Source organism: Orbicella franksi, chromosome 9 (genome assembly GCF_964199315.1).
Source record: "Orbicella franksi chromosome 9, jaOrbFran1.1, whole genome shotgun sequence".
NCBI classification, from domain to species: Eukaryota; Metazoa; Cnidaria; class Anthozoa; order Scleractinia; family Merulinidae; genus Orbicella; species Orbicella franksi.
This window is the reverse complement of record NC_138153.1, coordinates 16,545,159-16,570,149: the sequence shown is the minus strand read 5'-3', so window position 1 is coordinate 16,570,149 and position 24,991 is coordinate 16,545,159. Positions and strand designations below refer to the sequence as shown.

Sequence of the window (24,991 nt, the reverse complement as noted above, 5' to 3'; positions counted from 1 at the left end):
GATATTAAATTAAAGGAATGTCAGTCTCTCTTTCCTCCACTTTCCTATCTTCCTTATGGCGCTCCTTATGGCGCCTTTAGGAGTCGTGACATCAAATCGCTGAAATTTGTGCAAAGGAAGGCATTTTTCATTCACCCGGTTTTCATAAATACATACACGCATACTAAGGGCTGATCTGCCCGTGGGTGATCACGCGAGAATCGCCCTCGCACTCACGCGCGTCACGTACCTTGTCTGCAGCGTCAGGGTTTGCTCCAGCTTCTAATAAATGATCAACCACTTCAGTGTGTCCGCGGCCTGATGCCCATATAAGGGCTGTCATACCATGCTGTGGAAATAACAACGGGATTTTGGCTACGTTAAATCGTCACGTGATCGCTTCAAGCGACCTCTGATCTGAAAAAAAAAATTGAAAGCGCGCCAAAAAAAAAAAAAAAACAGTTTTCGTGACCCTGGCCTGTTGTGCCACTCGATTCATCAGTCCATCAGCTAAATTCCGAATGTTTCAAGATGTACCCACGTCAAAGCTAACAATTTCCTAGGATTGTTTAATATGTCATCAGTTATCTTCAGAAAAGGTTAGTTATTAGTATTTTAGTCACTCCTTCTTTGTGTGTAGACGTGTTATGACTACGTTAAATCTTTCAACAATAGAATTCTTTGCTGGTCATCTATACGCTATTCAGTTACAAATGCCGTTGAATTTTCGTTCCAGTTTGATGTGGACTTAGATTTGTTGCTCTAACATTTTCTTACTGAAAAAAGGATGTATTCATAGATTTTCCATCTGCTATAATAATGACAATTGATGATTAAAACGTAAGTAGTGAAAAACAAACTGTAAAATCGTGTCACGCGTCGAATTTACGCGAAGAATGCGATGTCTAAATGCGTTATGCGTTGGGGTCGTCACAGCTCGTAGGCCAGAATAGTTCACATAACGAATCAAGTGTCTATAAAACTTCAATCTTGTTCTAAATGCTTTTTTTGCACTAATTCCAATATCACTCAGGCCTAAGCCCGGCTAGAAGATGACAATTTCAAATTCAACAAGAGCGTGCAAATTCTTCACACTGGGGATAAACAGAGAATTCCAGCAGATTGCCTTACACTCGTTTTAGGAATATTGGGTCGAATATCACTCAATCAATTACAGTTTTAAAATCAGGTCAGTAACCTGCAAATTCCCATACCCAATGAAAAATAGCAGAAACCTCTTTACATTTTCAAACTGAGAGGCTCTCAGACAGTAAACATGTCAGGGAACAAGCGACAATTAAAACTAAAAGAAGTTAACTTTCGACGTAACTTTTATCCCAACCACAGGGTACTCACGCTTACGAAATGAATGATCAATTATGAAATTGATAATTGGGAAAACTCACAACTTCCTTCTAAAAGAATAGACCGTTTTCGATATATCAAATTCAGCTTGGCAGTGAGGCTTAGAGAACAGAAACAAAGGAAATTGCATGACCATGTTTATTCATTTCTTTTGTTTGTGTCCTCTAGGCCTCACCATCAAGCTGAATTTTAATATATCGAAAGTGGCGTATTTCAGCGTTACTGTTATTTGAACTTCATTGTATTATTATTGGAAATCCGAACTTTTAAACATGTTCATAGCCCTGTACGAAACGGTCTCTTAAAGCGTAGCATTTTCCGAGGCTTGTGGTATAGTCTCGCAAGGCAACCGAAGCGCGCGCTGACCGCAAGTTCCTCAGACAAGAATAACGATAGCCGTGCGAGTTGTGCGGTCAGGAAACGTTTCTTAACTGTTGTTGATGTGGTCACTGAGAATTTCAAGTGAATTTTCAAACCAGGTAAAAAGAGCTTGAAGATTTTAAGAATCGAAAAGAAAAACATGCCACTATAAACAAAGCGAAATCACACGATAAAGACACGACTTCGCGTGGTGGGCAAAAATCAAGATAGAACTATACCACGTCGAAAATCACTTAAGATAATAAATATAAAAATAAAGATTACATGTTTTTTTTGTTTTTTTTTGGACGGAAGAGCTTACATGTAAAAGAAAAAATCAATCTTTGTTCAACAAGATTTAATCATCTCTCATAAGACATCAAATCCTAGGAAATATTTATCACTATACAAAATTGAACCTTATCAAATACTAATGGAAGGATGGTTTAGCGAACAAAACTTATTTTTATTATATTTGGGGGATTATAATTTCTTCTACAGACTTCTGGCTTTGTTTATAGAAATGTGTGTACCGCAAGCCGACAAGTGTTCCACAAAGAATCGGTATATATGCGATATTAAAAAAAACCTAGAATCGAAACATTTTTTTAAATCTGGAACATTTGAACTAAGATTGACACACCACTACTAAGCACATCCTAATTTCTTATTATTTGCGTTTAGAAAAGCAGACGCAATAAAGACAAAACAGGCCACATATTGTATCAAAAACCGCACATAAATTAAACATCTCCATGGTTAAAGCTATATATCATTGCATAAAACAAATAAACATTTCCGATTTTACGTGAACGAAACATTTCCATTTCGAATAGAGCTACACAACTAAACTATTTCATGCTCAAACGTTCCCTTTTTGCAGATTTCTACTTCTTTTTAATTTTTGCGCCACTTAGACTTAGACCAAACTGTCGTAAAAAGGGTCTTTCTAAATGCGTCGTAGTATTTGCCGAAAATTTTGTAATCTTGCTTAAAATAAATCCACGACAAAATAAATGACACAAAACTAATCAGACGAGCTTTAAATTTCAAACTATTAAAGGAGCAAGTATGATTGAAACGCAACATGGCTGCAGAAACGAATCAACTCTTTACAAAACATAAAAGACATGAAGAGCCATTATGAATGAATGAACAAATAGATAAACTGAACGACTTCTCTTGATAATGCGATTCAAGTGAAGTCTTTGTGTACTGTCTTGGCTAAACAATTCCTTCTGAAAACCATGTAATGCTGGAGAAGAAATGAACGATATATCCTTCTTGATGAATTTTCGTGCATCGTTGCGAAAATTTGAAAAAAAAAAAAGCGTATTCATATTGCATTTCATTATTTATGGCATATTTCATGGTTCAAAATCTCTATTGCGGCCCACATTAAACGTAATTTCTAGGGAGCGAATTGTACTTGAAAAGAAATTACTTCTCTTCGTGCAATTTAGTTTTATGCACAAAGATCAATCTCTTATAAACCCAAGCTAGTACTTTTCAAGATGGAACAATGCGCTAATGAAACTTCGTTCCTGGTGTTCAAGTCGTTAAATTCGCCTACAACACCATCGCAAGAGCCATGCGTTAATTCTCATATGTGCCTGGAGATGTCAGATACACACCAACTTATCACCTCGTTGTAACAACTCACTGCAATAACATAACTTCAGGTGCGAGACCACTTACGTTTGGACGGAATCATATCGGGAATGAACCTCTGGTTGTTGACGAGAGAATACCACCGAGAAACAATATTCTGATGTATATAATTAGAACTAACGAGCCACACAAAATAAAAAGAACTCTATTTGCTCCCAGTTCGATCTCAACTGAAGCTAGTTCACCTGCCGTGCGAATCGCTAATGACTTTTTAAATATATGCAAAATCGAACGCCACTTAAGATAAGCAACGAATCGCCACCACAAAAACTGCACACAACGTATGTCCGTCGAATGGTGGTCTCCACTGCGGTTCAACGCAACCAGGCATCGAAAAATAAACGTTTACAGTGAAACTGAGCTCGCAATATTCTGTAAAGTGAGGTGGGTTTATCACCGATATCAAAAAGACGATTTTATCATGGGCCGTCGCAAAGCGGATTAAAATAAAGGATCTCACAAGTCCATGATAAAATACGACCATTTGTCTGCTTGCTTTACAAATGTTCAATTCTTTAATCAAATTTAAAAAAATCTTACCGTTAAGATTTGTGAGGATTTCCGTCGATTTCTGACGCTTGCGAAGTTCGCTCCGTTTCAGGGCCCAGTACATAATTGCCAACCGAATCATAGAATTCTGAAGACATTAAATTACTATTGACGTACTTCGCCAGTCGAAGTTTTTACAATTAGCATGCAATTAAACCAAAGATGGTGAAATATTAATATGGAAACACAGCAGCTTAGCTCAAACAAAAATGTAATCCCATTTTACCGAAACGCCACAAAAAAGTGAGCTACCTCTAATTACGGTATACGGCCGCCGCGACAAAAACTAGCCATCAGGCAACGACATACATTCGAAAGAATGTTATCTTTCAATTGGCTTCAAAGATCAATTGTTAAAAAAAGGCGATTTTGTCATTGATTTGAAGTCGAGATATGCTGATTGCAGACTTGATGAATTTAAAAGAAACACTGGAGTGAAAAAAGGAAAAAAAAACACAAGCCTCTATCCTGGTGAGTCAACAGTATCACTTTACAAAGTTCTGTTTTCTTAGCGCTGATCATTATTTATAATTTACAAGACATGAACACAAGTTTGGGCATGCTGCTCAAACGAAACATACACGGCAATGTGAGAGTAAGTATAAAGAATTTCTTAGTATTGTTTGTCGAAAATCCTCGGTTTTACTAGAGAATCAAAAAATTTCAAAACTTAAATTCGATTTCCCTTTGGTTTTAAATAAATAAGCGCAAGTGGATTTTTTTTCACAAATGGTTACCACCTCGAGTTATTCTTCTCGGGAAGCTAATTGAATATTGTAAGATGACAATTAATAATTGACTAAGTTAAGTCGTTAGCTAAACTTACCGTGCCTCCTGACTAGGAAACTCAGAATTCTTTCATGTGTCAATTTGTAAAACCAACTTAAAGGTTCGCAGTGGCTTGAGACAAAAAGCCAAAAAGGAAATATGAAAGAGTGCTTAAATGCTGTGAAGAAAGTCGTCAGACCAATGATGAAGTGGCCATCCTCGACACGTCTGACAGATCTTTACAGCATTTGTAGCACTTTTAAAAAGCTCTCTAAAACATTTCTCGCCATTTTCTACCATTCATTTTGAGTGCTGCCCAGAAAAGGTCTACTTTGTTTCCAGTTTTTATGTTATTAGTTATTTTTCTGGGTCACGGGACAATAATAGCAGCTCTCGACCTTTACTGGGGAAGTAATGACTGAAAAACAAAACAACAGATTTCTTACTATTTCACCTAAATAAAAAAATCCATGCGCGCCGGCTTTACAATGGGTTCTTTTGGCTCTTTCCTATTGGTCCAAATGCGTTTTACAGACAAATGCTGCACGTGACTCAGTGAAAGAGGACGATGCCGCCATTTTGATAATAATAATAATAATAATAATTATGAATATGTTGTGCGCAAATTCCATACGTATATGTTCAAACGCGCATTACAATTAAAATACATAAAAAATGAACGTTACACGCTAAAAGTGAAAATTACAGCTTAAAAACTAAAATTCTAAAAAACTAAGTTATAGGTGAAAAATTACAAGCGTTTTGAGAAACATATTTTATCCAATGTTAGTTTCCCAAGTATTAAAAGCCATGTACTGACTATCAAACAATGGCACAAGGACAAAAGCCATTGAAACAGCTAGATAAGATTAACTCAAGCTTGTCGTGAGTTTTCTCAGTTCGACTTAGCTTTCATCGAATTAACGCATCAACAATGTGAACAAACAGGACACCACTAATTGTACTGTAAGTTTCTAAGGCCATCCTTTTTTTCCCGTTTATTGTCGAATGCGTTTTCTGATTTTGGGTCGGTCGGTCGGAAAAGAGAAAAACAAAAACAAAAATAAAATTGGAAAAGGAGTCTGGAGCTAGGAAGCCCGGTACCTCTGCATAATATCCGTGGAGCCTGGAAACAACAAGGTGTGGTTACAAAGTCAACATCGCAGCAATGGAGGCAGGAAAAAGTCGACGTCGTTGTTAAAATCAAACGAGAACAGGGAAAAACTAAAAATCTGTAAGGCAAAAAATTGCTTATGTTTCAGGTTAAAGTGACAATTATTTGAAATAATATGTCATTGCCGTCATTGCCGTCATTGCCTTCTGTGTAACTGTGTTTTTTTTTTTTTTTTGAAAACGCGAAAATCTGGGTCGGTCGGACGACGCTAAACAGAGAAAAAAAGGGGGATGGCCTAACTGTAATATTGGAGCCAAAAACATTTAATGAGACTGAACGTATAATCTGACTTAAACGTTAGCAAGGTGGCTCTAGTAATAATTGCAGGGAATCATGAGCGAAATATTAGAAAACATGAGCCTGTATGTTTTCTACATTTGTCAAGTGTTTTTTCATATGTCTTCAGCTTTTTTACATGCTTTACAATTATCTGAGACAACAGTAACTAAATGTGTGTAACACAATAAAATTATGATTTGATAAACTTGTATTTTGATGGTGCAAGAAACTACACGCATGTAAAAATCATGGGATACAAAGGCATGTCATAAAAAGATGGTACGACATGGTGAATTTATATTTAGCAAGATTGCAAGAGCAGCTCAAAACACACATAGATGGCTAGATACCCAACAAAACAATTTAGAATGGCTTGATTTTGTAGAATAGTACCCAGAAATTAGCAGGAAATCATTAATATGGATAACTAATGGCTGCAAGGATGGAGAATCAAGGAATATTTCCCACATTCACTGACAGTTTATTTTTGCAAAACAACACTCGTATGAACTTACTTGTCCTCTCTCGTTAGGGTCTGCACCATAATCCAGCAACTCTCTAACAATGTCTTCATGTCCCTTGTATGACGCCCACACCAGAGGAGACCAGCCCCCCTACAATTATTGGTGATGTCCAGTTAGCCACAGGAGGATATTATCAGGTTTGCTTAGTTTTCTATTGTTATTACAAACAAAATTTTAATTTTGCATGCGGGACAATAATTATTATGATATATAAATAAGTAAGGACATTATACCACAGTAGTGAAAGTTTTCTATCCGTTACATAAAGCAAATTGCAAAAATTTATCCAAAAACCGAATAACTGCCTGAGAATTGAAAAATTTCAGTTTAATGAGGTCAACAATTTTTGAGGGTCATAAACAAATGACTTAAAATTAATTAATGGTCAGGAATAATGATTCTGTCACCCAAACCTGGCACCGTATGATTATGAATTTGACTTTACACATGATGATTCATAATGTTATTATTTAAACATACCAATTGAAATAATTACATTTAATCTTTTAAAATATTTAATCCATATTTACCAAGTCTGGCAACTGAACTTTAGCACCACATTCAAGAAGCTCTTTTACAACCTCAATATGCCCCTCCTTACAAGCTGCAATAAGCGCTGTCCAGCCATCCTTAAAATATCAAAGTAACAAATTACTAACCATAGTTACAGAGTTATAAATAACTACCCTAGTTCTACTGAAAACAATCATTTAATAATCTGTAATTTATAAAGGGTTCAGAAATTTCTTTTTAATTACTATGGTGACCTCACCTCATCCTGCACATTGACTTGGACATTCCTTTTCAACAGTTCATGAACAATTTCCACATTCCCTTTTTCTGCTGCAATAATCAAAGGGGTCTGGCCATTCTGACAGAGACAAAAATTTCATCAGAAACATATTACCATGTGTTAACAAGTAAATTATAGGTAGCTGTTTTGGCTAAAAGTGGTTAATATTTAAATAACAATATTATGTAGTAATTATATGTACAATGCAGTAATATCTATTTCATTTTTAATATTCTACACAACTCTAAAACTGACATAAAAGCAAATTTATATCTTGAAGATGATGTATTTTAGAATATTGTTTAGAAGTCTTAGTGAGGGTGCCGAATGGTCCTTTAAAAACCATGAATCGCACAAAATTTTTGTTGAATTTCATGGGTCTCTGTCTCATTTTTTAGCAGTTATACGTTGCGTCTGGCAGTCTCTATTATTTTACAAAGCTGTTTTGCAGTCTCGATTTTTTTGCAAAGCTAAGAATGTCTGAAATACCGATTTGCTTGGTCATCTGAACCTCTCAAGTCTCCATTTAAAACACCTTGAAGTCTCAATCTCACAATAATTGAAGCACAGTCATTTGAAATAGCTCAGTCTCTCAGAAAAAAAAATCTTGTTTCATCCTCTCACAAAGTCCCTACAATTACCATTATTTGCCACCCCTTTTATTCTCTAACCTGGTCTCTTTGTTCCAAGTCAACACCTCCACTATCCAACAGATTCAAGACATGAGTACAACTTCCATCCCTGACTGCATTGAGAAATCCTCCATCATTTACTGTCATTTCCTGCAAAATGAACCACAGCAGTTTGTTACAATGAGTGAATGGGCAGACCTTTTGAAGAAAGTGAAACAGCTACGTGTGTTAAGTGGCATTCGCAACTAGCCTGCATTGGGGGAGAGGGGTAGGCAGAGCGATTTTGCCTACAACGTAGGCTTTTTGTAATCTACACTAAATGCGTGCCCATGATCTTAAATGGTAAGCTGGCAATGTAGTATAATGTAAACGTGTGTTAGCAACCAGACCACATCCCTAAATTGTCATACTACAAGAGAGCAGTCAAAAGGATAACTACCTGGGTAGCATGCAAGCTTATAAGAATGAATGCTTCTTATTTGACACTTAATGTTGGGTGGATCCTCCACAACATACATGTACACGTCTTAGGACCCAAGCCTTCAGCTGTCAGTTTAGCCCAACACATACAATAAACTTTACGACACATACGATTTACATTTTAATCACTATTATTTTCAGCAACCAAGTACGTAGTTAGTCATGAATGCCTCCATCTGAACATTTCAATGATTATGCAATATTATCTTCATCATGAAAACAAATAAAATACCCAAAAATATCATAAACAGCTTTGAACATATTGAATATAATTTTTCACTATAACATTTCAAATATAATATTTCTAATACATATAGAATACACTTTTCACAGAAATGATCCAGAGATCTTTCAAAGATTCCAGAATATTGACTTAGAGAGTTTTTCTTTGCGATTGCATGTTCAAGTTAGGATCTTCTAGCATTTATGATTATCATAAGAACATGAATCTTTCTTGCATGAGGATCTTCCAAAGTTTTCCAAAAAATTAAATGTTTTAAGGCCCATTGATATCCTTCAGTTCTGAAAAATAGGAAGATTTCAAACACAAAACAATTTAGACCAAGATAAATGCTTGTGCATGTATCCTTAAGAAATAGAAAACATGTACCATGTTTCTATCAAGTTATAGGGACACGAGTAGAAGTTTGGGAGAACGAGAAATGCTGAACATGTACACGAGCTGCAGGCGAGTGTTTCCACAGCTTTTTCGAGTTCTCCCAAACTTTCACGAGTGTTTCTATAACTCGATAGAAACACGGAGAACATGTTTTCTATTTCTTTTAGAAAACACCGCAACAAAAACGGGAAACAACTTGTTTACTTTGATCATCAAAATGTAACTTCTCTTTGCTCACGCCATCATTACGTCAACAGCTCGTGCTAGTTCTGCGTTTCCATCAAGTTATAGAAACAGGATTTTTAACCAATCAGCGTGTGTATTTTCTTAGGGCTATTTTCTAAAATTAAATACTGTGATATATGTGATATATAATCAAGATACAATTTCAATGCTTCGTAACATACAAATTGTTCTAGTCAACTACTGTGTGAAGGGTAAGATAATAGCAATAGAGAATCAAAATCACGATGTGATATCAAAGCTATAAACACAATTAAAAACAAATAAATTATTTCAAGATGGAATACATGCAAATAAAGTAATTTTCTGCTGGCAGTAGCTTTCAGTTCAATGAGATACAAGCTTTCTGCTACAATTGAATGTTAATAATTCACAATTTAAACTGATCACATGAGCATATGCACAAAATATATAGAACTTTAATTTTCTTGCTAGCTAGCTTTGTTTGTGAAAACTTATATCTCATACCAAATGAAACTAAACCTATCTTAATGGTAGAAACAAAGGCTTTAAGTAAGAAATGATACAGCTAAATTCACAAAACATTAATATTATAACTTCTTTTTTTAAAAATTCAAAATTGAAATTGAAACAAAATTGAAGTTTTATGTTTAATTTTTTAAAAGCTTTACTTAATGCAGAAGTGCCACCTAGAGCATGAACCTTTCCAGTGTTGACACTTTTAAAGTGCTAGTCATGCTTGATGATTTAAAGTAAAATACAGAGACAATGAATTTAAACATTATTAGTTATTGTGTAAAGTACATGTAAATACTGTAAAACGAATTTCAATAGAATCGAAGAAACAATGGGTTTCAAAATAACAGATAAGAATCAATCAGCTCCACACTTTCCGATTGGCTATGAAAAGTTTTTATATTTTATCACCAGCAGTAAATTATTTCCACACAGATAAGATATTTCTAGAAACGTGTCCTAACTACATCAAGAAAACATGGTCAGGAAATCAACTGTTTTCAAAATATGAATCTAATTAAAGAAGCAAACTTGTTAAAATAGAAACAGAACAGAGCAGAAACGTCTTATTTGTTTAATTTCATACGTCACTGAATCATAAGTGCAAAGTAAGTTTTAGATCACTAACACGGACAATGTGAATTGTATACAACATATCACATGTAAGGGCTGCTTCATCTCACTCAGCCAAGAATAATCTACCCAGGCAGAGCTGTCTTGAAGAGACTACATCTGTAACTGAGTAATAAACATGTATATTTGAGCATATTGTACATAGTAAAAAAGAATATTAAAAAGCAATTTGATTCAAATACATAAAGTCAAATAGCTTTCTTCCCAAAATATAAAGTTAATGTTTAATGCAGAAATTCTTACCATTTGTCTTTGTAAAAATATTTATCATTGAGCTGCCTAAACTCAACATTGTTTCCTTCTGCTTTGCTAAAAATCACTTGACAGAAAATACAGTTTGTTGTTATTGCATAAATAATAAAAAATGTCAGTCTGGAATATGTCTCTCAGCTTATGAATGCAAGAAATAAATTTCATGTACACAAATCCATTAATCAAAATTAGTGAAATATGAATTCATATCCTGCAGGTTGAAGTTAAAATTTCTAAAAGTATTCACCTGCAACTGCTATTGATAGCAGAACTATTTGGAGTTTCCTGTACCACACATTTTTCCTATAAAGTAGCCAGGATAAATTTCTGCACAAATTTGCACAAAATGTTTCACTTTGAAATGTACTTGCAATCAAGAACTTTGTTGCTGAGAAGCAATATAAAAAATTCATGACTTTCAACTTCAGATTTATATTTATCAGATTTACAGTGGATGGACAGAAGATAGTATTATCTGCAGCCTGTAGTTGTAATATTTTATGAGATTAAATACCATGCAAATTCAGTTTTTAAGGTCACAAATTATTTCAGATATTTGAGTGGTTATGACAATTGTTACAAGCATTACTGCTGAATACTATGTCAAGACAGTGTAAAATTGTCCCTTACTTCCTCAGTTACCAAGGAATTAAACAAGTTTTATGTTTGACCAATTTCCTTTTTAGAGAGTTGACTAAGAGTGCAGAGATTTTGACAATTATGGTGAAGTCTCTATTTGGCCACACCATGTGGTAGAGTCACCTCGTGACAATACTTAGTAGAATTATTTTTGTTTCTATCCACTCATGCAGAACTGAAACACCATACTTGAACTCTCAAATAACCATGTTGGAGTGAAAATTGATGGTGAAATATTCTGTATGACAGATTGAACAAAATACCAGTCATATGATCTTCCAGTGTGGGTTTAATAAGTTCCAACTTGTCAAAAGAACTCAAACGGATTTCACCCCACGGTTTTCTTCATGCCATAAATATATTAGTTTTGATGTGGATAGTGACATTGTGTATGAATAACCATGCTTGCTATCAGGCTACCATCTGTTTTCATTAAGTTGTCCACAATATGATTATATTATAAAGCCATAAACAATTTATATTAGTTTTGATTTAAATAGTGACATTGTGTAAGAAAAAAAACATGCCTGCTATCAGGGTATCATCTGTTTTCATCATTCTTTCAGTGCTAGGTTGTCCACAACATGATTATAGTATAAAGCCATAAATATAATCGTTTTGATGTAAATAGTGACATTGTGTATCAAACAACATGCCTGCTATCAGGGTATCATCCGCTTTCATCATTCTTTCAGTGCTAGGTTGTCCACAAGGTGATTATAATATAAAGCCATAAATATATTTGTTTTGATGTAAATAGTAACAATGTGTATGAAACAAGATGTCTGCTATCAGGGTATCATCCGTTTTCATCATTCTTTCAGTGCTAGGTTGTCCACAACGTGATTATCATATAAAGCCATAAATATAATATTAGTTTTGATGTTTTGTTCTTAAGCTTTGGCTCTCTTTGTGATGTCAAACCCTACAGATGATCAACAGTAGAGTGAAAAGTTAAACATTAAAAAGCACAAGGAACTTGTGTTGGAACAAACAGGCCCAAGACGTCCTTTGTTTTTGTTGTAGTTCATTGAGGCCAATTTGACAGTAAACTGGTAATAAGAAAGACACCAACATAAAATAATAATTATTTTAGTCCGGGAGACTGCAGCCACTATTTTACCTACTAGCTACATGTACTTGGCCTTACAAAAAGGTTGTTAAAAGAACCACTCCACTGATTCAACCACAATAAATGATATCACATCACATTACTTTATTGACATCACATAATTTTACATGCATGTATTGAGTTATTGAACGTTTATTTACCCAATAAATTCAGCAAAACATATTTTATGGCAAACTAGATTCATATTTGGATTCCCAAGTCTATGGACTACCATAAACGTAAATACTAGTTAATTAATGCTTTAAATGTGTCTTCCAACATTTAAATATAGCAATGTGGTCCAGCATAAGCCATTACAAAATGTTTTGTGTGTTCGGGACATCAAATTTCAGATGATCAGGAAGTTTAATACTTGCCATTTCTAAAGTAGTTGCAGTCTGAATTCTGGTGAGTTGTGGTAAGCATTTCTCATCTTCAGCAGGAGACTCTATCTACTGCCTCCAAAACCACATAAGACATGCACTTCAACATCACACTGAAAATTTAGACATTATGCCTACTTATTAAATTAATATTAAGTTTAAAGCCTAGTAATGTAATAAAAAATTATCTATATAGTTGGCGTTTTTTTCTTTTCTTATACCTAAACTTACAGCTCTGTTGAATGAGAATAACATGAACTATGATCACATTTTCATTCTATTCCTAATAGTTTCATACACTTTAACTCACAACTAATTAATTCACAATTTTAATAAGTCAAAATATTAATGTACATAAATTTTAAATCTTTCCTTTCACTTTTCTTACAAAAATTGTTGTACTCAAGGCATTATGAATTTAAACTAGCTAATATTTAAACAAGCTGGTCAAAAACTCTCAGTTGTACCAATTATGTGATTCCTGAATCTATATATCCACAGTTAAGCTATGAAGATCATTGGAAATCCATAGAGTGAAGGGGTTTCAAAAACCACAGTTTTCAGAGGAAAAAACAAAGCGAAACTAGAGTTTATCCAAAGTGTGGCCCGGCTGCAAACCAAACTAGCATTTCATAGGACATACATGTGTACACATGCCACATAAGCATAACTGGCCATTTCCCAGTTCCCATTTGCCTCTGTGTTGAAACAAGTCTTTATGTGAAAGCATTCATATGAAAATGTGCTCCACTTACAAGTGTATTCACATGCAAATCAAACTCATTTTCATATGAAATGTTTGGCATGAGGACTTATTTTGAAACAGAGGCACATGGCCATTTAAGTGTTTTCTGAATTCAATCTGAGACATTATATATACTGGGGGTAAGGGATGTGAGAGTAAGCCTGAATACAGGCACCTTCGCTGTCAAGTAGATCAATAAAAAATTATTATTCTTTTTGATAAAAAAATATTATGTTTAATTCATGACTTGAAATAAAGCCAGATTCAAATCTTCTTTTCAGTCTGTCCAGCAAACAGAACCTATGCATTTTACAGTCATCTATAAATATTGCCATACACTTTTGTAACATAAATTTAGAGCCATATTAAACCCATTTGCCAGTTTTTGTGGTTATTGGCTGCAGAGAAGTATTCTTTTCTCTGTTAAAAAGTAGATTCAAATGTCATATTTATAAACCAATTAAAATTAACTCTAAATTAGTAGGTTTCAGAGATGCCAACCTGTAGAGAAGTTTAAAATTCAGGAAATTGTCGATGTTGCATGAAGATAGATGTAACTCTTCTCAATGAACAAAACAATCCAGAAAAAAATTCTAGGGCATTCAAATGGAGGTGAATGAGAAATAGTAGTAAAAATATCTTCAGAAAGTTTCTGTTGAGTAAAAATTTGACATATGAATCGTTCATCTCAACATTCTGTAATTTTGGACACAAAATTAAGTGGAACGGAATTTTCAGGAACGTCAAAAAAATTTGATTATGCTGATTTTGTCCTGTTTTTCAGAAGTTCTGCAGTCAATCAGAAAACGTTGTTCCATTCTCCACTAAAACATTTCAGAGAAGTCAAATTTTTAATATTATGGAAACTACACTTAGGAGTTCCAAAGGAACCTATCAAAATCTGGGAAAGTGGGCACATATAATCAGTGAAATTGTTCTTGCATTTTGATTAGTTCTTACTTATGATCTATTGGAGGACAGATTCATAGATGACATCATGAACAATCTTTTTTGTTTCTTTATAATTTATACAAAACAGTTAGTATAAAGCTACTAGCGTTGTATCACAAATGCCATTCTCTGATTGGCTACGCTACTCACTATCTATTCTGTGATAGATAGTGAGTAACGTAGCAGTGTACCCTTGTTAACAAAATGACGGCTACTTCTTGGCCTTTTCGAAATGTCTGTGAATCTGAGGATTTAGATATTTAGTTTTGAACAACTTGCAGATTTATACTAGATAATTTGCTCTCAATTTCTATGCGTGATATTGTCGAGGGCGCAGCCCGAGTCAACTATCACACGATAGAAATCTCGAGCTCAGAATCCAATTGTTTAGTAGATTCCATGTTGCAGTGTGTCTGCTCAGTAATAGTGAACTTCAGTGACACACTTGGCTATTGCCTCATGTGCCACCTTTTTGTTTTTACCACATTTTGACATCATCTATGACCATCTATGATCTATCACTGAACAGATGCACAGCAAAGTGGAATCTATTAGTTGATTTTACCATGTAAACCATCATATTTTCATAACAAGATTTAAGTTTGGAAAGCTTTCTGCTGACAAAAAAAAAAACAGGAAAAACAAATAGTCAAAATAAAGTAAAAATAAACGTTTTGAAACCACAAAACGTTGAATGCTTATAAACTGACATATATACTATATACAGGTACGAGGGCAACAATTTTATTCATTTCTGTACCAAATCTAGCATTACAAATAACACTTCTTGACGTAAATTCTTTCATTATTTCTAGATCTTTCTAGTTAAAGAGTTCTTTAGATTTTTTAGCCAAAAAAAGACCTCTATAATCAATGAGACTTATGCAAAATTGGTCAATGTCTTGCCTATGTACTAAACTTTAATTTCCAACTTTCCAATCAAAAACGTAACATTGTCAGCAGAAAATATGTTACATAAATAAGTTTTACGTGGAGCTAAGAAGGGCATGATAACAGAATTTCAATGTCGTACGACCCCCAGCAAGATAGAATGATAGTGCATTGAGAACTTATAATGTTTACATGACTTTCCCAGGGGTTCAGGGCAGCTTGTGATCAAACAATCTTTTGTTTTGTAGGATAAAACATTATACATCCGTGGGCGAAAGAACGCAATATCTGCATGATAGTAGAGAAAATTGAAATAAAACACTGTGTTTAAACCTGTGTGGTGCAATAAAGTGGAACTTATAAATAAAACGGTTACACGCGCGAGAAAATAATGTATTGTTTTCTCCTTGGTAAAACAACAGAGAGAAAGTATTTCTCGTGCAAGCTCTTGAGCTAGGTCAGTTCTGAGAAGGATATATCACTTTCTGAAGTATATCCAAGCCTCACTGTTTACTTGGTGAAGACACAAAGACAAAAGAATAATAGAAAATGAATTTCGCATGGAATGTGTGTGTATAGTTTATACAAATCTGTCACACGCTCGAATGAGACGTTGGAATAATACGTACCCCTCGAACTTCAAATCCGTTTGTTTACGTTTTGCAACTGAAACATGAGATTTGCAATCGCTTACTATGGGCGGCAAGCAAGAGTTATGCCAAGAGAGATAAGAACTAATTTATTATACAGTATTTTTTTTTTAAGATGTAACACTTGCCGATTTTGTTCAACGGCGGTGGCTTTTTTACAAGCACGTACATTTCGACGAATGTAAACATCTCGTCGAATATTCATATCGTTAATAAAAGCCGCGATTGCCAACAAGTTGATCAAGAGCTGGTTAGTGCACGTATTTTTCTACGAACCTCTAGACAAAATAAATAATAAAAAAAGCCTTGACGACAGCGTCTTTCGACTGCTAAAATCGTTTCGACAACGAAAATCGTTTCAACACCAATAGCTTAAATCAAAACGCGACACGGGACGTATCATAGGTTAATGTCAAAGTCTGTTCATTTGATTCTCCTTTTAAAAAATTATCATTTTTTCCGTATATTTAAGATAAGAATATCTAATTCTCTCAACAAAAAATCGATTTACATCGGGCCATTTCGATTTTGTTTCTCGACAACATTTAACCATAGTTAGTCTCCTCTACTAACTATGATTTAACACTGGGCGCGCTAGAAACGAATCGAGAAGTTCCCTTACCGTGGAGCTGGTTAAATCATATTTAATTCTGTATGGTGAACAAAAACTTAAGTGTCATTATCAGCTCTTCGTGCAAACATGTTGAACAATTCACCGAACGCTGCTGTTCCAGACGGAACTGTAAACACGGTGCAATTACTAGTGTGCTAAAAGCGGTGTCGAATTACATCACTTGTTGGAAAAAGTATCACCTCAGCAAAGTAAGGTTGTGATCGGTTTTGTGAATTTATCCTTTTCTTTCCGAAACATTTGCCACATTTCCGGTAGTACAGCGCGAGCAGGAGTTCTCGAGAAATCCACTCGACATATATCAACAAGACGTTTATATGAAGAAATTTGGTAAACATAGACCTTGTACGAATTGTTAGTCGACCATCAAAGTGAACCATGCTCCCTAAATAGTGCCTGCGGAGGTCGTTTTGGTGTTGCTTTCCAAAATACGGAGCGTTTTCCAATCAAACCTCACATGTTTACACGCACATTCGCTTATCTCAACATGAACGAACCCGCTATCGAGCCACAAGAAAAGCGAGTTTTTCGTCATAGAATGCGACTCTCTAAAGGGATTATCCACTCACCTTGCAGAAATCCCTGAGATCTGCGAGTTGCTGTGAGTTGAGAAAAAGATCGGTCGCTTCGATGGTGTTTATCGCCCCATGAATTAAGCGATGCGAATATTTAGTAACTCTCAACACTGCCGGCCGCCAAGCATTTCATTTACTTCGGTGCACTGCTGGTCTATGAAGCATGCGCAGATGAAAAACTGCATGAATTATTCACCGCGGTAACATGCAGCACCAGGCGGGAAGACAAGTACGCCAGCTTTTAGTTTCTGATCACCTGTCGTTTTGGTTATTGTTTACCGACACAACTTCACGTCAGCACTGTCTTGAGAACTATATTAATTGCAACAAAGAAGTGAAAGCGACCGCCGTTCTAGCGAGTACTGTCAGAATATTTACAATATTTTATGCCGCGCGCCATTTAAGAAAAATATCAAAAACGGCGTAAGCTTTGATGCCATTTAAAATTTCCATCATTCCAGAACGTCGCAACTCAGAATTTCATCTCGCTTTAATCTTCCAAGCTTTTAACTTAGAAACCCGACTTTTTAATTTAGTGCACGATTCAGTGCGTGGCTTTTAAGGAAGGCTAACCGCATTTTAGACCGCGCGAAGTCCTAACTAAGAAAAAAGATGGACAGGTGCTTGAAAAGTTTCCTTTGCAAAACAAACGGTTTGTGAAGAAAGCGAAAATTTGGCTTTTAAAACATCGGTTTCGCCATAAGTTGCATATACACCAGACAATAGATGGGCTTTACCTCATTGTTTTCATGCAGCATGCTGTAAAGCCACATACAGGCATTTCTCTTTATAAGGCCCGGCAATTATCCAGCGAGAAATCGATATTCACCTTTTACTATATCATACTGACCACAAGGAGAATAAAAAGTGCTGTTATTATCCTTCACACATCATTAGCAACATAAAGGAAAATAGCGAAGCTCTTGACAAAAGAATCATTAGGCCGACATAAGGCAAAACTCAAGATGACCGAACGGAGTCCCACAGAGAAAAAGGCTTGCGTTCGGCCGGGTCTCTGCGATGAAGCCTCTTTTGAGCATCGTCTTGTCATTCGCTTTTTTAAATCCGATTTAATCCTCGATGCGGAGCGATCAAAAGAAAGTAATCAACTTTAATTTTTTTCCTGAAAATTACACGTAAATAATTCGTTTGTTTTTGGTTCAGAGGTTAATCGCTTGCTTTTAATTTATTTCTCTATCACTAAATTAAGGCGAAACGCGTGTCCTGCTGTTTACCTCTCACAGCGCTGGCGAGGAAGGACCTGTCTAGCTTGCAAGCAAACCTTGCTCGCGGGCTCGCGGATGTTTAAGCGGGCCCAAAAAGTAAGCCTGCTCAAAAGGCATAAAGAACGCATATCAGATACAAGCTGTTGTCTGTACACGTTTCCATTGAAAATTTGACAGCAGTTGATCGACTCGGTGGAGCGTTGTTTGAAAATTAACAAGAAAGCGGTATTTAAAATCAACTTATCCATAGTTTTCACAATCTTTAAAAACAAATTCGTTTTATTTAGAAATAAGCTCAGAAACGTTTTTCTACCTTAGCAAGGAAAAACCCAAATATCATCAAATTACTACCGTAAACTTCCGAGAGTAGCGATCCCCCCGAAAGTAACGTCAAAAAATTGTGGCCCGCGAAAGTAGCGAACCCACCATAAACCCCTTCACCTCTCTCTCTCCCCCGCCCCCTTCCCGAAAATAGACCCAGGTTCAATATTTATTTATTTCCAATCATTATTCAGATGAAAGTTACGTATGGTAACTTGCTTTAAGGCATTCTACAACAAGGGAAGGTACATGCCATGAAGCGTTGTGAGATGTCAAGTCGTGCTTCATCAGTTAATGTTGCGCCGTGTTATAACAAATCCCGTAGAATTTTCATCACGAAGTAACGGGACCGAAATATAGGAAACTTTGATTCAAATTAATATCATTTTCAACAGGAACTTATTTAAAAAAAACTTTTCTTCAAATTAAAAGTGGAAACTCGACCAGTGCACTGAGATATGGTTAGAGCAGACTACTAACGTAGCGGTGAGTCATTAAGTGCCGACCTCTGACAACGCAGTCTAGACATGAACTGCCTTTCCATGTGACAGCAACGTAGATTTAAGACTAATTAAACTGGAACGAAAAATTGTATCTCATGTCTTAAAAACCGTATTTTTAAGAGTTTCCATCTTTTATTTCGTAAAAAGAGCTCAATCCTACCAACTTTATAAAACGTTTTTTGCTCCTCGAAAGTGACGACCCGCTGAAAGTAACGAGTCTCGAAGACCTCAAAGAGGCCACTCGTGCTAATTCCAAAAGTAACGAGGGTCGTTACTTATCCTCGCTACTTTCAGAAGTTTACGGTATTGTCATCATTGTTGTTTTACTTTGACATGGTACATCAGAAAGGAAAAATATTCTGGCACAAAGCGTTTTTAGGAGAGTCGGGACAGATTTTTTATTGGTGCACAATTTGAGTCATTCTGTAATTAAATCTCGTAAAACAATCCGCCTTTCCCTCGGGCTATGAAGTTATATATCATATAAACAGCAAGTTATGCGATACACAACCGTGACGAGGTCAAGTCAACTTCAAAACTCGTATTCTGCCGTATTCGGGGAGTAATCTTACATAATCTACTAGCTTTCTTTTTTTGCAAGTTTAGACTGAACAAATTTACCAAATTAGACAGTATTAAATTTATCCACGCACGATTACGAGTACACTTTGGTTTCTGGCTTAAACTGCTGCGGTGTAAAGGAAATCAGTGCAAGAATATTAATTTAATTATGCGAAAAGATGTGAAAAGCTAAGAAAAGAAAGCGTTCTTATTTGTAAAAATGGGCCACGAAGTTATACGGACGCTTCATGCAGTATTTAAACAAGCCTTGCCGACAAGAAAGTAAATACAGATGATCTTTTCCCAGTGCAGTAACTTTTGTTTTGACTCGAGCCGGAAAAAGTAATTTTTCGTTTAGCATGCGTATTTATGACCTTCATCTTTCTGTGGGCGTCAGAAGTTATGCGTCATCATGTCCCATGCGTCATAACGTATGGGACATGACAAACTTTAATTGGGCGATTTCTAGGACGATTTTTAGGAGCGGCAGAAAATAAATTGACTCATGGCCTTGCAATATTACTTTGTAATAATACAAAGCGGTGGCTGTAATGCTTGTTTTGGAAGCAGAATAGACAGATCGAAGCTATTAGAGATAAAGCAATATCACACTGCTCACCTCGGTAACCTTGCTCAAATATCCCGCTCTTTGTACTGAAAGTGGCTTTGTTTCTTGAAGTCATGCCACGTCTAAAAAAATGGGAGAACTGATTACATGCGAAGACAAGATCCAAACCTGCCGAGAGCAACATTCACTGCCTAAGACGAAACTGTCTGGCACCTCCTAACGAGTATTATAATAACAGAGAGTCTCGTGAGAGCTGACTGACCGATTGAATGACAAGGGGAGGGGTGAGTTTCCGCTTTCATACGACCCAACCCGAAAACGATGGGTACCTACAGCTATCGACTGCTGAGGTATTTGCAGTTACGGCTTGTTTGTTATTGTTCCCTTCCAACCAATTCCTCATTTCATTCATCGCGTAGTTTCTTTCACATAGACTTGTGCACATGACCATCTCTTGCTGACAAGTTTTTGACGCTTTCTATGTAGTTTTAGAAAATAGCCCAAAGAAAATACGCGCGCTTATTGGTTTAGAATCGATAAAATGATGGCGCGAGCAAAGAGAATTTACATTTTGATTATCAAGCAAATAAAGCATTCATTCATTCATTCATTCATTCATTCATTCATTCATTCATTCATGATCAAAGTAAACAAGTTGTTTTCTTTTATTCGTCGTGGTGTTTTCTTAAAGAATCTTCAATAATTAAGAAATAGAAGACATGTTCTTCGTGTTTGTATCGAGTTATAGAAACACTCGTGAACGTTTGGGAGAGCTTGATAAAGCTCTGGAAACACTCACCTGTCGGCTCGTGCTCCCACAGCATTTCTCGTTCTCCCAAACTTCCACTCGTGTTTCTATAGCTCGATAGAAACACTAAACATGTTTTCTATTTCTGCAGTCTATGTATCACTTCTGTAAATTAACCCTTGGGCGTACAGGGGTGGGTGGTGGTGGGGGGGGGGGGGGTGAGGGGGTGTATGTCATCCCCAACAGGTTTTTTAGAACTTTAACGAGGATTTACTCTGAGATACTGAAACTTTCACTAGCTGTTTATTAATGCCACAGAAATTTTGATGAGTCAACTGTTTCTTCTCGTCATTTTACATTACCATGGCAACTGTTAAGGAAAGTGAATTGCTTTCTGTTTTGTTGGTTAATGAGCTAATGTGAGCCAGGTTTTGCAATAACAAAGGCTCGCAGAAGTAATAAGGTTCGATTTCCGTCAGTCTCTTGGGTCTGGTTTACGTTCCTCTCCGAGATGGCTTCGCAGGCAGCGCCTGGTCAAATAAACCGGTCAAACACGATCCATTGCAACCGTCATATTGCGAACCATGTACAGTTGAACGCCACGAGCTCGAGCTCTTAAGGGCAACCACAAAAAGTTTGAGGGGCGCTAGAAGATAACCCAGTTCGAGATAGCGACGTCAATTGTGATCCTTTTTTAGCGACCACCCGTGATCATTTAACAGCCCCAGGCTTTAAAAGTGACTAATTAAGGCCCCGTCTACATAATACGCCGGAGAAATTTGAAAATGCAGCATTATTTTTGCGGTTAGGCCTACCGTCCACACTAATCCGTCACGAAAAGGGCTTTTCGAAAACGTTCTTTAAACCGGAGGAATTTGAAATCGCCGGCTTTTCGTTTTCGTGTGCACGGAAAAGTTTGAAGGCGATGCTTTTCGAAAACAATGACGTCACGATAATCACGTGTTTTCCCTGACCGAGTTTCCCTCAAACACAAATCCAAAATGACCGTTGATTGTTACGTTTTCAAGTTTCTCCGGCTTAGTGTGGACAAAAACCATTTGCCGAGTTTTCAGAGTGAAAACTCCGCTTTCAGATTTCTCTGGCGTAGAGTGGACGGAAAACATTTGATGCCTTTTCAGACTGAGAACTCCGGTTTCAAATTTCTCCGGCGTAATGTGCACGGGGGCCTAAAGGCGTTTTCGGAGGAGAGAACTAAAACCTGGCGGGCGCGTGATTTGAGTCAAGTTTGGTGTGCTATCCTAACAGACTAGAAAAAGTCATTATGAATACTACTGCTAGTGGCAGTACCAATTATACTTTTATTTTCCTTTGTGCAATTTATTTCCCTGAAAGTGATGATTTTTTAAGCATTGCAATTTAATTACAATCTAATTGCGGTTAATTTTAAACTATTAAACTTATCTATAAGAAAGAATTGAACTGTGTACATTGTAAAATGAAATGCGAAAATTTCAATAATTTCCATAGCATTGGTGTCATTCATAAATATTGAAATATTGCTTTCGGATGGAAATTTAAATTGTCTCCTATAATCAGCTATATTTAACTTCATCTTCAATCATATTTGAAATAATTCCTGTACAGCAACATTTTAAAGCACTGTTCATTTGAATTAAGTTTAACCGGCCTGCGCGGTACGTTGAAATTTCATTTCTGTATTCATTTGTTAATTTTTAAAGGCTTGTTTTTCGTCGCTTTCAAAGCTTGCGCGCAGCGACTTTTCTCCAGTCACAAAGTGGCAACCAATCACAGCAAGGCGAACCCATCTTTGATGGTACGGCCAATGAGAAGAAACGACCCCTGAAACCCCTAATGACGTCACACGTCATTTGATTTAATTCACATTGCCACACTGCTTGTCCAAAATAGATACTACCTATAATAACAAAAAAATACTGTTCTCTTTTTATTTCTACAGAAGAACTTGAGAGATGAGAAGATAGACTGTGGCTGTTGCTGTCGTCGCAAGCATAATGGGAAATCCAATTCTACAACAAAACAAAAATAACAGTTTATCATGTTAGTCAGGTGAGCGTTCCTGAACAAATAAGAATTTTCCGAATATTAGCTGCGCGAAAATTAGGGCGAGGCCAAACAAAACAAGAGTAGGAGATGGAGGGGCCATCTTTCTCCCTCTCTCTATTCCTTTTGCTTGCTCGCGCCTCACTTATCACACGCCCAAAAGACGGGAACGATTGCTATGTAAACTAAGTAAAGTTTAGGACGTCCTTGCTCTGTTAAAGGGTTCATGTCGCGCTGCTTCGCACAAGCGAACACTGATCTGGTGACGGTAATACACCATTTAAGCTTGGGCGGTTTGTTGACTCAATTCAGACCATGTGATACTCTTAAAATTCTTACTTTCAAAATTTCTTATAGTCGCGTGTATGTCAATGAAAATTTTTAGACTGATAAAAGAACAATTCACTAGATAATATCACGTGGTCTGTGACGGGAAAACAAACTACCCAAGCTAAAGGCTTCTTGGATCAAACAAGTGTTTAGTTTTAGAACAGCCACTCTCCGCCTAATTTCAGTTAAGACAAGCCTTTATGTTAAATTTCCAATCTGCATCCTCTGTGAAGCTGAGCTAAGTTGAATAATCTTGTCTTGTCTAATCTTGCCGTCACACTTTCAGCGTCCTTTATACTCTCCGAAATGTGATAATTAATAAAGTAAAGAATAAAACAAGAATTCAAAAAGACTATAATAAAAAATTCTTACTTGAAAAAGCTGTTGAAAGTAATAGGATATCCGTACTGCTCTGCGAGTCCAGCACATACTACATTAGCTGATGCCCCAATTAGAGTGCCGTTCCCTGCATTGAAACAACAACAGTTTCGTTAACAAAATATTAGTTGAATGTAAAATAGAAAGCATTAAATGTTAAAAGATACGAAAATGTCTCCTAGAGCAAACTCATATTCTTACAGTCAAACCAAGTGAAGCGTACTCCTCAAGATTACATTTATTTAACAAATTGATTACTTGAATATCAAACCCGCAAGTCGTTCCAAGAATACGGCTAACGGGTTCAATATTAGAAAAAAAATAATCACTTCATTATTGCACTCTTCAAACGACTAACGGGTTCAGTAAAATTTCTGTGGTAGTCATCTGGGCGACTAGCCAGCGAACACAGACAGATTTTCGGAAATACGTCTGTGTTCGCAGGCTACCGGGCGACAAGATCTGACAATATGAAATCGCCGAATATTAAAATTATCTCAGTTTCAGCTGCAAGAGTTGTACATGGCCCCGCATGGTGTTTCGGAGGATTCTGCATGTGTGCCTCACCTCCTAAGCAGGAACCCATGGCCAGGGCCCACACCAGAGAATGAAGATCTATATTATTATTCTGACTGAGTTCCATCACAACTGGAATCTGCAAAGAAGAAAGCGAGTGTTTGAGAACCTTGCCCAACCCAACTAGTTTGACCTGTTGCTTTACGCGACAAACAAGCGCAAGCCCGCGGAACCCTTGTCAAATGGGAACGAATCTCGCCCGCGGGACACTTGACAAATGAGAACCAATCTTGTTCCCAAGGCCACCATCCTTTTGGTAAGCAGCGCAAATCGGAACCACTGAACAAAATCGGAAGCTGAGCCAGCATTGATCACAGCGGTCGCTCTCTCGCTGCGTGTTCAATATTGGACACATGCACATAA

The 24,991-nt window shown here is 36.4% G+C and overlaps 2 protein-coding genes and 1 long non-coding RNA gene across 5 annotated transcripts in view; 1 reads left to right on the top strand and 2 right to left on the bottom strand.

Annotated features, from left to right (window-relative positions):
* The window catches only part of LOC145497070 (kinase D-interacting substrate of 220 kDa B-like), a 36,850-nt gene extending 15,680 nt beyond the window's left edge, over positions 1–21,170 (bottom strand). The window contains exons 1-7 of one of the 2 annotated variants that reach the window (XM_081476866.1): positions 17,369–21,170; positions 12,926–13,044; positions 8,134–8,244; positions 7,442–7,540; positions 7,200–7,298; positions 6,661–6,759; positions 230–328 (exon numbers count right to left, since the gene is read on the bottom strand). In XM_081476866.1, coding sequence (XP_081332992.1) covers positions 230–328; positions 6,661–6,759; positions 7,200–7,298; positions 7,442–7,540; positions 8,134–8,244; positions 12,926–12,928 — 510 coding nt within the window. In that variant the 5' untranslated portion in view covers positions 12,929–13,044; positions 17,369–21,170. The remainder of the gene's footprint in view (positions 1–229; positions 329–6,660; positions 6,760–7,199; positions 7,299–7,441; positions 7,541–8,133; positions 8,245–12,925; positions 13,045–17,368) is intronic. The other variant, XM_081476867.1, reaches the window with a different exon arrangement.
* Positions 318–24,635, top strand: LOC145497075 (uncharacterized). Its single transcript, XR_014050644.1, has 4 exons — positions 318–578; positions 6,678–6,806; positions 23,241–23,350; positions 24,554–24,635. It is a non-coding gene; the product is annotated as an uncharacterized LOC145497075 (long non-coding RNA).
* Positions 21,535–24,991, bottom strand: part of LOC145497072 (P protein-like) — a 31,289-nt gene continuing 27,832 nt past the window's right edge. For both annotated transcript variants that reach the window (XM_081476872.1, XM_081476870.1), the window contains exons 24-26: positions 24,620–24,707; positions 24,047–24,140; positions 21,535–23,310 (exon numbers count right to left, since the gene is read on the bottom strand). In XM_081476872.1, coding sequence (XP_081332998.1) covers positions 23,235–23,310; positions 24,047–24,140; positions 24,620–24,707 — 258 coding nt within the window. In that variant the 3' untranslated portion in view covers positions 21,535–23,234. The remainder of the gene's footprint in view (positions 23,311–24,046; positions 24,141–24,619; positions 24,708–24,991) is intronic.